The sequence below is a fragment of the Gobio gobio genome (genome assembly GCF_949357685.1).
Source record: "Gobio gobio genome assembly, chromosome: 4".
Classification (NCBI taxonomy): Eukaryota; Metazoa; Chordata; class Actinopteri; order Cypriniformes; family Gobionidae; genus Gobio; species Gobio gobio.
This window is the reverse complement of record NC_137100.1, coordinates 57,845,598-57,859,072: the sequence shown is the minus strand read 5'-3', so window position 1 is coordinate 57,859,072 and position 13,475 is coordinate 57,845,598. Positions and strand designations below refer to the sequence as shown.

At 37.2% G+C, this 13,475-nt stretch overlaps 1 protein-coding gene across 2 annotated transcripts in view; it reads right to left on the bottom strand.

Moving 5' to 3' along the window:
• The window catches only part of nos1 (nitric oxide synthase 1 (neuronal)), a gene marked incomplete at both ends in the record, with an annotated part of 67,954 nt that overhangs the window by 38,346 nt on the left and 16,133 nt on the right, over positions 1-13,475 (bottom strand). For both annotated transcript variants that reach the window (XM_079814275.1, XM_079814276.1), the window contains 3 exons: positions 1,197-1,288; positions 1,634-1,796; positions 2,496-2,641. In XM_079814275.1, coding sequence (XP_079670401.1) covers positions 1,197-1,288; positions 1,634-1,796; positions 2,496-2,641 — 401 coding nt within the window. The remainder of the gene's footprint in view (positions 1-1,196; positions 1,289-1,633; positions 1,797-2,495; positions 2,642-13,475) is intronic.

Sequence of the window (13,475 nt, the reverse complement as noted above, 5' to 3'; positions counted from 1 at the left end):
ACCACTTTATACCACTGTTAGCTTGGAGGTCACTTCACAACAAAGACATGCACATTTAAAAAATTGTGTCCATCAAAATGCTGCCATTGAGATAAACAGGAATGCTAATAAATGGTGTTTTCCGGATGTAAAGAATTTGGGCGAGGGGGTTTGTTTGCTAGTCTTAAATATCTCAACGTTTGGTCATGTTGGTTTTAGATGAGTTTTGGGCTAGGAAACTAGCTGACAGCCCAGCTAAAAAAAACTTTTCCAGGCTGAAAGACCACCCTAAAGACCAACTAAGACCGAAAACATTAAACTGTACTATATAGTTAGCTATATTAGTAGGGTAATACTACAGAATCAGCTTTACCCTGCTGAAAAAAACACTGCTTGAATCAGCCTGGTTTGCTGATCTTAGCAGTGCTTTTTTTCAGCAGGGTGAAGCTAATTATTTAGTATTACCATCCTGACAATAGTAATTATATAGTAGAGTTTATAATTTTAAGTGTTTTTGAAATCAAACTACCCCATCTGTTCCATAAACAAACAGAAACATGCTTCACTGCTGAAAATACATCATCACACTGATGTCACGTTGGCGCTCCAACAGTGTTGATGTGCCTTTACTTGTTTACTGACTTCAACAGTATGCTAAGAGCGCAAAGTGTCAGTCCAACTAATCTAAATAACAAGTTCCGTCACTCTCGAAATATGACTGGATGAAATTTGGGTCACCAGCCTGTTCGCAAAAGCGCAGAGATTTTCTTGCTAACAGAGAAATATGCCTTGGTTTGTTTATGTACAGAAAAAGAGTGTAGGAGACCTCTGACGTTTATTCTGGCAGGTCCTGGTGATGTAAGAAGCAAGCGTGGGGGCTTTTGCCTGTATAACAGCGTTTGCTCTCTTCTTGTTTTAATTTTCCCTCTCCTCGCCCCTCTCTCTCACTCTCCCGGGCTCTAATCATTCTGTTAGACTGACACTAATTAAACAGAACAGAGAGTAAGTGTCGTGTATGATTAGCTTTGTAACGTGGCAGCGGTGCCAGCACTCGGCAATGCTGTGGCAGGTGCTGTACTGAGGGCTGTGGAACAAGGTGACAAAAAGCGAGAATGGGAACACACACTTTGACAGGGAAGAAGGCAAGTCTCAGAGAAAAGGAGTCGCAGAAAAAAGACAGAAAGAGAAAGGAGCAGGTGAAAAACGACCACTCTTACCTGAGGTTTCCTTTGTTGGTGGCGTATTTGATGTGGTTGCAGATGTAATTAAACATTCCGTGAGCGCTTGTGCAGTCTCGAGCGTCAAACACCTTGATGAAGAGAAATTCACTTTTTAGGATACATTCTTTTTTCTATTATCACTGCATTTCAATAGGTATCGCACGGTTATTGCTCTTGATGAGATGAAGGGAATAGTATATTGCATTTGTGGAAATACATAGTTTGCTGTTAGACTAATCAGGGGTTAGAGAATGTTTGTTTGTATAAAGAAAACTTTATGTAATTATGGCATGCATCTGGAAAAGAAATGACAATTTTCAGGTTAAGATTAGGGACTGGGTTTGGTGAATGGTTGTTTGATAGTAATGTTTCTGAGAACCATCCAAGCATCTGGGACGAAAAATCTTGTCATACTTTAAAAACTAGCTCAATACCTGTAATTTGGACCACTGGATCCGTCCCACACAGCGAGCCGCATTTCTCCATGCGTGTTTGGCCCCATAGATTAGCTCTGTGTCTTTCAACTGATATGTTCCAGAAGTTTCAATCTCTTTTTTGACCTCTTCTAGCCTGTCAACATGAGCCTTTGAGCCGCATCTGTTCAGACAGAAGCCAAACATATAGAGGTGCATTCATAAGAAAAAGTTTTTGAAAGTTATATTAAAAAATGTCCTGGCTCTTCCAATGGCAGTAAAGTGCATCCATCCATTATAAAAGTAGTCCACACTGCTCCAGAGGGGTTAATAAAGGCCTTCTGAAGCGTCCATATTTAACACGATATAAAGTAAAATATCTAGCTTCCAGCGGACCACCTTCCATATTCAACTTAAGAAGAAAGTGTAGCGCCTCTCGCAGTTCAAAATGCTTACGCTACGTCCGACATCATCATTGTGCCATTTACCCTTTTTCTTCACACCTTTATTTAGCCCCCTGAGCCGAGTGGATTACTTTTATAATGGCTGGATGCATTTTTTTGGGCTTCAAATTTTGGGCTCCCATTCACTGCCATTATAAAGCTTGGAAGAGCCAGGACATTTTTTAATATAACACAGATTGTATTTGTCTGAAAGAAGAATGTCATATACTCCTAGGATGACTTGAGGGTGAGTAAATCATGGGCTAATTTTCATTTTTAGGTGAGCTATCCTTTTAAGTGTCAATTTTAAAGCAAAAACATAAGATCTGTCTAATATATATATATATATATATATATATATATATATATATATATATATATATGCAGTGCATAAGGATGTTTACATATTTTTATGTATTAAATTTAAGTTGTTCTCCTGCCTTTTGATTGATGTGTAGTACTGGTCAATGAAATCCGTTGCAAGTGGTAGCAGTTCATCTTTTCTTCGGACTTCATCTGGTTTGCGACTTTGCTGGTTTGGCACCATAACAGAGCCTATACAAACACTCTCGGTGCAGATCGGAACCTGCAAATAGACAGCAACTAGCACAATAAGAAAACCAAGTGTGCAAATCCAAACATGCTACAGCACTCACGGAAATGTGCTACATTGTGCCTGTCTCACACATATTGTGTCCATAGGAGTTTTACTGCAACAGCAGACCGAAGTTGAGACACCTTTTCTGCTGTGTAACAGAAGTGCAGCTCTATACAGAAAATAAAGTGATGTCTGAGTGAGCACATTAAGTACTTCCTTTAATTACCACCATAAATTATAAAGTGTCATGAAATTTAAGTTACATAAGAAGGAGCAGCAAATTTACATCCAAATGGTATTATTTACATACACAGCTTGTTTTTTCCTAACAACTTTAGATTGCAGCAAAAAAGCCTAAATAAAAAGAATGAATAATATATACATGTATACATTTCAATGATGACAACTCTCAAAATAATTTTATCATGTTAATGAATATGGCAATGTTAATGTCTTGGTCTTGGTGGACTTAATTTGCTATGCTGCTGCAGAGCAAGTATGGACTTTCTACCGCTAATAGATACACTAACACGCTGCTGTGAGCATGTAAGATATGCTGCATAAATAGATAAATCCCTTAGCAGATATAGGCAGGTGGAGCTGGGGGAGGTGGAGGGTTTCAGACAAACTTATAGCGTGCTGCAGGACTAGTTTATATCAAACAATAATCCAGACTCTTTAAATGTTGAGCAAGCAATCTCATTGGCTTCAGGGTCAGGAGAGGCCAATCAGCTTGTGCCATATGGTAATGATGTGATTGCTTACAGATTGCATGTAAAGGACATACAGTATTAGCCTGTGCCCTCTGGAGTTTCATGACTGAACTAATATGCAAAATAACTCTTAATTTATAATTTTGTGGTGAACGCACGTTTTTCCATGTTTTCCAATACGAACATTGCAACTTGTTAATAAGGTTACAGAAATGAAAAAGGCGAATGTTGCCAATCATGCAACATGACCCTTGTCTGGCTATCACCAGAACAAGCTCAATTTAAGATTGAACATTGTCTGCTATGTATTTTCTACTGCACAAGAGGCATGATAAACGAGCATAAATGAAATGACTCTGTACGCAATTGGATAGTCCTTCAGCCAATCAGACCTCAAGAGTCGTGATAAACGAGCATAATTCAAATGACTATGTATGCAATTGGATAGTCCTTCTCTATCCGTCATCGTGTTAAACCTGCCAATAGCGCGCCAGGTGGATAAGTCAGTCTGTGATTGGTAGAAATTAATGTACAGGTTTCCAGACTGAGTTGCAGGGCGAAATCAAATCGCCGGCAGATCAGGCTGGTTTTACCCAGTTTAACATGAATCTTTTAAGGCAGTGAATAATAACAATACATTTTATTTATAATGAGCTTTTCTAGGATCCAAAGCTACATGTATCATATTCATATGGGCATGTGAAACAAACACACAGACCTTCAGCATTTATTTTACGTGTGTTTCGTGAGTATATTTCTTGAAAATGTATGAAAAACATATTGCTAAGTGATAAGTGGCTGGCTTCATCAGAGCTTGCAAGAAGAAGCAAAGAGACAAACGGAAGTCGCTCATTCCTCGCCTTGAGGAAAATACTCATATGGTCACTATAATAAGATTAGATTTGAAGTGCACTGTCACTTTCTGTAGCTGCTAATAAATTCAGTGGATTAGGGTGAATGCAAAGACAGAGCTGAAAAATAACAACAAGGCTGTCCAAGTTAGTGCTGTTTAATTAAGGACTGACTTGTTTTTATGTCCCAAATTGCCCTTTTAGTCTGGTGAAGCATTTAAACCACTGACCCATAACGTTCAACCAATGTTCCTTTAAAGAAAGTCAGTTCACAAGGTGGTCAACTTGGAAACACTCTTTTACTTAATGTATGCGCTCATGTCATGAACAAAAAAATAGTAGCTCAATCAAAACAAACTAAAAAATAGTTTGTACTAAATACATACAAACTGTTAATACATTAATGCACTATACGATCTATCCTTAATATTATTCAAATACTGAAGTTAAAATCATGTAAAATGGTTCACTACCCAGAATATAATGTTCATCAAACAACTGGTGTAGAAACTATTTTCTCTCAGAAATTGCTAGAAAATTTACAAAGAAATGGCAATGTACTGCTTTCTGCTGTTTCATCCTACGTCGTCCTCCATCCACCATATTGAAAGTTTCAATTTCTTCTAATATAATTTTTATTCTCCCCTTTTGCTGTCACTAAACTAACTTAACCATTTATCCTATCATGTGGCATGTAATGGGACACTTGTGTGACTAACCAAACAAGCATTTATACTGATGGCGCTTAGCATAAGAACGTTAAAAATAAAATAGGACTTTCATTAGTTTCTTCGCATTCACCCACCATAAGGAACTGTGAATGCAGTCTTGCAGCTGTCACATTCTGTAGAGTTGGAGATTCAACCCCAAAATCCTTCAGAATGTGATATATTATAAATCATACCATCTGTAATTAGCATCAATTAGCATGCAAAGCCATCCTCTCATGAAAGTGCGCAGAACTTCATAACCCCCTCTTTAAAAAGGATGATTCAGATTTAGAGAGATGTTGAGAGTTCTGCAAACATGTTGTCGTACAGACGCGGAAGGCAAAAGCCAATTTTAAACTTCAGTTTGTTCACAACATATGGATTCTATAGGAATAGCTAAATTGCAAGCAAGTGCAAATTCAAAAGTCAGCTCTGGTTCAACTTCATGTCCAATTAGGTTTCCGACTTATAAAAAATGGTTCATACTGTATTTTTGTTGATTTAATTTGTATGAATAATCCGAGTTCTTAAACTGGGGTTGTGGCATCGTGTAAAAGCAACCAAGAAAGCTACTTTATTGGCAACCTCTGTTTGATATGGCATTTTAACATTTTGCAAGAGGCGACCCTGGTGAAATAAAAAGTATACTTCATTGTACTTCAAATATATTCTCTTTTTCAATAGTATATTGGTAATATACTGACAAAAATGTGTACCATCTTTAAATATATAAAAAGTATTTTAGCATCATATTTTCTCAATGCAACTTTTAAAACACTTTAAAATAATTGTATTTTAGTATATTTTAGAAAAATATATTTTGGAAAATAAAATGAGTTTTGTGTACTTTTTTTAAAGTGTACTTATTTTAACATAACTTCAAATTTGTCATTGTAATGCACTGAAAGTATATTTTAAAAATACATATTTAATATCCTTAATTTGTAGTATATTTAAAGTTAAATTGGAGTAATGTTTAAGGTTATTTATTCATGCATAAGTGTTAAAATTAAGCATGAATAAATAAGTGTTAAAATATGACTAATGCATTAAAAGCCCATTTTTAGTGTACAAGCCCAACTGTAGTTGTGATTTAAGTGTAAATATGTTTAATGAGTTTACACTGGCAGAGAAGAATCGTGTTACAATCGTACACACAATTCGATATTAAACCCACAGCACACTAAAAAACAAAGCAAGAAAATATGAGTTGAGTAGTTGAGTATTATCGGAATTCAAATGTCTCTTCAACTTGGTCTGTGACCAATAAGATTGTGTTGTTCACTGCCTGCAGCCAATCAGAGGCAGAGCTGCTGACTGTACTCGTCTGTCTGATGCTCCCTCCCTCGTCGCTCACTCACGGGAGGTTTGCAGCTTGACCTTGATGGCGACGATAAACGATATACTGGCTCGAAAGAGAATGGCCTAACGTTACGCGATCCCGAAAAGAAATGGAGAAAAAGTCCTGCTATTTGGAGGTAAGTAATAAGTAAGACTAACGTAAATGTGAATAAAAGTTGTATGAACACGCTGTTTGACCTTATGTCTTGTATATTCTGTTTACAGATGCTGTTTCTTCACAAGTTTTTGCTGTCAACTGCCTCTGATTTGCAAGCGGCCATGAGACGCAAGTGTAAAATTGAGCAGCTCATCAGAAAATTGAATATAATGTGTAATTTATATTTGTGTATAGAGGGTCAGTGGAATCGGTCCAATAATATATATATATATATATATATATATATATATATATATATATATATATATATATATATATATATATATATATATATATATATATATATGATAAAAATTTTATTTATATATATATATATATATATATATATATATATATATATATATATAAAATATAAAATATATATATATATATATATATATATATATATATATATATATATATATATATATATAAAAATTTTATCATCCAGTGTTCTTTTAATGAAAAACATAGTAAGATCATTTTGTTTAGTTTTGCTGAAACCATGTGAAGTTTTTGGGCAATGTTTTCACAGCCTTGGTAGCACATTTAGACTACTGTGTTGTGTGACATTATGTAATTCAAAGTATAATGTATAAATTCAATGTATAGCTAAGTAATAATACATTATATTATTATTGACTACAAAGTGTATATTTTTTAGTATTTAGGGAAGTTAAATAAATTAAATAAATCAACCTGAAAATAATAATAATAATATATTAATTTTGCTTGTGTGTTCTGAAGACACTGGTAATTAATTTGTAATGTACTTAAAACACAAATAAAGTATACTAATAACACAAAGTATACTTATAAAACAAATAAAGTATACTTATAATAAAAATAAAGCACATTTAATATCACTAATCAAGCATGTAATTAGTCCCTATACTTAAAGCGTACTAAGTATACTTAAAGTTGTTCCATTTTAGCACATAAAAGTACACTAAATACACTTAAAGCTATGCTTTTGCACAACTTATTTACAACTAAAATATACTTAGTACAAAATTAGTTGTTTCAAAATAGAACACTTCAAGTGAACTAATCATTAACACACTTCAAGTATACTGATAATTAGTCTTGCTGCAAGTATACTTAGCATACTTTTTTTTCACTAGGGGAGTTAAGGTAGTGATACAGTATTTTCTCGGTCATTACCAACAAAGCCACACTTGGATCCATTTTGCTGTTATGAGTGTTTCCATAGAAACAGTTCATTCTTGTGGCTGTGAACAGGAGTAGAATCTCAGAGTTGTCATTTTGTAACTACGGTAATTCCGACACTATGTGAATCTCTCGCACTGAGCCATTCCTGATATTTCTTTCTTGTTGTCATCATATTATTTTGGACACACCTGAATAAGCAATGAAACAGGCCTAATGATTTTAAACACAGAAAATGTTTTAAAGGGATAGTTCATCCAAAAAGGAAAATTAGCCCATAATTTACTCACCCTCAAGTCATCCTAGGTGTGTATGACATTCTTCTTTCAGACGAATAAAATCTGAGTTATATTGCAAAAGTCCAGGCTAATCCAAGCACTAGAATTTGATTAATAGTTGCTCTGTTTTTGAAGTCCATAAAAAGTGCATCTGTCCGTCAAATAACATGCTCCACGTGGCTCCGTGGTGTTAATAAAGGCCTTCTGAAGCGAATCGACGCGTTTGTGTGAGAAAAATATCCATATTTAAAACTTTATCAAGTTAAATTTCGGCCGACCGCCTTCTGTGGAAAAGTGTTGAATGTTGAAAGTGAAACTCAAGATGCGTTCGTGACGTCATGACGAGCGGACCTGGTCGCCTTAGTCTTTCGATCGGCAGGGGAACTTTCAACACTTTTTCCATAAATTGAACAGGGAAGGCGGTCGGCCAAAAGTTTACTTGATAAAGTTTTAAATATGTATATTTTTCTTACACAAACGCATTGATTCGCTTCAGAAGGCCTTTATTAACACCCCGGAGCCGCGTGAAGCATGTTATTTGACGGGCAGATGCACTTTTTATGGACTTCAAAAACAGAGCAACTATCACTGCAATTCTAATGCTTGGATTAGCCTGGACTTTTGTAATAAAACTTTTTAATAAACCGATTTTATTCGTCTGAAAGAAGAATGTCATATACACCTCGGATGACTTGAGAGTGAGTAAATTATGGGCTAATTTTTATTTTTGGGTGAACTATCCCTTTAAGGTCCCTCTTTGGTTACAGAGTCTGAAAAAAGTAAAAGTAATAGTATCCATTTCATATTTTTCATAATCAAATATATAGAAAAGGTTAAGTTCCATGTGCATGCGCTACTTTCCATCAGTCATCAGCAGCAGAGACTCAGCGGGACTGTGTGTGCAAAAGTGTGCGTCAGTAAACAAATGTAAGTTGCTTGTTGATCAAGTACATGAAAAAGTGTGAATACAATGTTATCCTGTCACTAAGAAAGGCTATTTATCTGTGTTGAAGCCGTGTATCACATACTGGTAAACGCACATGATTGTGCTTTTCTATTATATACAATATTACTTGCCATTTGTGGTTTATAGCTTGCAAACAGTATTGATTATGTGTGTATCTATGTGTGATTATCTTATTAATATATGAAAACTTTGTTATTTAAATTTTATGTACATGATGTTTCTGATTACGTGCAGTTAATTTAAATTTCAGTTTTGAATTTTGTAAATTCAAATCCCAGCTACACTTAAAGTCACATTTTTCTGGTTAAATAAACAATACTTAATATCAAAAAGAAAGAAAAAATTTAACTAAATACAACTATATTTTGTATTTTTAAATTAAAATTGTTATTACGTGTTTTATTTCTCAAAACCAAGTATAAATCTCATCAAGTTAGTGTTTTCAAACATTTTTACATTTATTCAAAAATAAATACTTCAGGCAGTAACAATTTAAACAATATATTTTATTTATATTCAACTTATTTTCGGATCATCAGTCAACAAGCTCAGTAAAAACTGGTCACAGACATGGAGATCTATCTTTAATTTCACCAAGCTGATTGTGATCTCTCACTAACCCCATCCCCCCGTTAAAGGTGGGGTAAGTGGTATTTCAAAACTGCTTTAGAAAAGTGTCTCGGGACGAGGACCAAAACAAACTTGTAGCCAATCAGCAGTAAAGGGCGTGTCTACCAATGAGGGTGCGAAGAGAGCGCTCAGTGCACGTCATTATTCAAAATACACGACACAGGACGGACATTAGCCGAGCGACGACAGAAAGAGAGAAATGGCAGATAAAAAAACAAATGTGGAACAAAAAATGCTTACGATCAGGCAAGAAGTAGGACCCGTGTAAATATTGGATCAGCTTTCCAGCGCTGGAGAGAATTCAAGGAGCGAAGGCCGAGGTAGCTTTATTTCTTCTCGATAGGCGAGTAACATTGATTTTGTTTTGTTTCACAGAACTGATATATGCTAGCTTTTGCTTGAATATGCTCATGCGTCATGTTTACTTGCTTGTCCATTTGCGATCGTATTGTCATTCACTTCAGTTCATTTCCACACCGTATAAGCCTGGAGCGTCTAAACCTCCTCACTGTCTGTTTCAAGCATCAGCTGCCAAAGTGTGTCCGAAAAGTAAGAAAATATACTCCTAATATATGTTTGTTTTCCTTTGGTTCCTCTTTTAGTGATCACTATAACCGTCTAATCTTGTCATAATTGTAATATGTTGGTTAGTTGGACTGTCGTGCTTGTGTTATCGAGTTGTTCATGAGAACTGTGTTTGTGTTTTTGGGATGTATGGGATGACTTTTTCACTGAACATTCGACCTGAATTACCATAGTAACACACATTGCTTTCACTTATTGATGACCTCATACCCTTGGCCGGCTGGCACAGCAGATTCCACCATAGTCGTTGCCTGGGTTACGTATGTGTGGGACGGAGCTTTAAAAATAGGGGCGTGTCTGTTTTAGTGATTTGAAATCAACATCGGTTACCAGAAAGCACTTACCCCACCTTTAAATTAGTGATAAGTATATAAAATAATACGTTTTTCATTTGAGTTATCGTAAAGAAGCTGTCCTACATTCTCAGTCTACAGAAAAAGAAAGAAAAAGACATTAATAAATGTATAGGTATCAGTATCTGCGAGTACCAGAAAAAAAATATTGGTTCTTATACTCAGTCCTTAAAAAATGGTATCGGTGCACCCCTAGTATCTAATCATATCCAATCATAGCGCGATAGAGGCATTACCTCCTCTCACGTGACTTTCCCCCATTCATACTCAATTACCCCCCACTAAACCCACCACATGCTTTAAACAGTAATACGTCTTGGCTGACCACTTGTGATCGGATCACCGAAAACAAATCTAAATACCAAATGGAAACAGAGCCTCTTTTACGCTCACTTGATTTCCAGGATATTGTATATAATTAGCGGGCATCAGGGAGCCGCTGTCAATATGTGGGATGTCTGAAATGATATTTCTTCATATGCTCAATTAAATGGCAAAATAGATCATATACAGGTACAAAGCCTTCCTTTAAAGATTATAAAATACTGGATGACCTGTAATTTTCTTCTATTATATTCAGATAAGACTGAAGTATTACTTATTGGACCGAAAAACTATACACAGAATCTCTCAGAATACTATTTGCATTTAGAAGGATGTACTGTTACTTCATCCCCTTCAGTTAAAGACATGGTTGTTATATTAGACAGCCTTCGAAAACCATATTTCATATGTTACAAAAACAGCCTTCTTCTGCCTCAGAAACATTGCTAAGCTACGGAACATGCTATCTGTTTCTGATGCAGAAAAGTTTGTTCTTGCATTCATGACCTCTGGATTCATATAATGCATTACTAGTTGGTTGTCCTGCATCCTCAATAAACAAGCTACAGTTAGTCCAAAATGCAGCTGCTAGAGTTCTTACTAGGTCACAAAAATATGATCATGACACTCCAATTTGATCATCTCTACACTGGTTACCCATTAAGTTCCATATAATTTATAAAGTATTGTTGCTGACCTATAAACTCCTGTGTATTAAACTAATCTTTTATCACCCTACAATCCATCATGCTCTTCAAGGTCACAAAACTCTGGGCTTCTGGTAGTAGGATATCTAAGTCCACTAAAGGAGGGAGAGCATTTTCACATTTAGCTCCTAAACTCTGGAATAGCCTTCCTGATAATGTTTGGGGCTCAGTTTGAATCTAGATTAAAGACACATCTCTTTAGCCAAGCATTCACATAATGCATCTCATAACCTTGTACTCCAGTTTTATCAGATCAAATGCACATGAGTATCTTTGCTTAAAGGAACACGCCGACTTTTTGGGACTTTAGCTTATTCACCATATCCATACCATTCTCATCTCTGTGCGTGCCATAACTCTGTCTGACGCACCCACCGCTAGCCTAGCTTAGCACAAAGACTGGAGGTAAACAGCTCCAGCTAGCCTACTGCTCAATAAGTGACAAAATAACGCCAACATTTTCCTATTTACATGTTGTGATGTGTATAGTTACATCGTGTACTAAGACCGACGGAAAAAGAAAAGTTGCGATTTTCTAGACCGATATGGCTAGGAACTATACTCTCATTCCTGCATAATAATCATGGAACTTTGCTGCCGTACCATGGATGCAGCAGGCACAATGATATTACGCAGCATGTTTCTTTAATATTATGAACTGCAGCTACACTAAATTTCCATTTGCATCCAGGTAACTAGAGAGTCCATCAGCTCCAGTCTGGATCCAGCCTCTTATGAGGCTGGATGAAAGGTTTCTAAACACAGACTGGAGTATGTTTGCTTCTCAAGCCACCAGTGGCGCTCACACGGACATTGACTCCTACACCTCCTCAGTATTGGATCATATCAATACCACCATCGACAGTGTTACAACCCAGAAACAGATCACCACATACCCAAATCAGAAGCCTTGGATGAACAGGGAAGTACGACTCCTGCTGAAGTCACGCAATACTGCCTTCAGATCAGGAGATGCACAAGCCTACAGCGCATCCAGAGCTAACCTGAAGAGGGGCATCAAAAAGGCCAAGCACTGCTACAAGCTAAAGATAGAGGGTCACTTTTCCAACTCTGACCCTCGACGCATGTGGCAGGGCATCCAGGCCATCAGTGACTACAAACCCCCCCACTCCACCCCCGCAGCCACTGATGTCAACTTCCTGAATGAGCTAAATTACTTTTATGCTCGTTTTGAAAGAGACAACAGAGAAACTGCCACCAAGCTCAAACCCTCAGCTGACCACCCACCAATCACACTCTCCACCACAGATGTCTGCAAGGCACTGAGCCGGATCAGCGCGCACAAGGCTGCTGGACCAGACAACATCCCTGGACGTGTGCTCAGGGCATGTGCGGAGCAGCTCGCTGGGGTTTTTACAGACATTTTCAACCTGTCTCTCGCCCAAGCAGCTGTACCATCATGCTTTAAACGCACTTCCATTGTGCCAGTGCCGAAACACTCCAGCCCGAGGTGCCCTAATGACTACCGCCCTGTAGCACTCACACCCATCATTATGAAGTGCTTTGAGCGGCTGGTCCTGGAACACCTAAAAGACTCTATACCATCCACATTGGACTCACACCAGTTTGCCTACCGCAGCAATAGGAGCACAGAGGATGCCGTTTCCATGGCACTGCACTCTGTGCTCACCCATCTGGACAGTAAAAACACTTATGCACGCATGCTGTTTGTTGACTTCAGCTCAGCATTCAACACTGTCATCCCATCCAAGTTAATTGCCAAACTTGGAGACCTGGGCATCAACACTTCAATGTGTAACTGGATTTTGGACTTCCTAACTGACAGACCCCAGAATGTTCGATCAGGATCCACCTGCTCCACATCCATCACACTCAACACTGGTGTACCACAGGGCTGTGTGCTAAGTCCGTTTCTCTACTCCCTCTTCACCTCCGACTGCAAGCCTGTGTATGGAACTAATTCCATCGTCAAGTTTGCGGACGACACTACGGTGATTGGTCTCATCAGCAACAACGATGAGACTGCCTACAGGGAAGAGATCCAGCACCTGGCC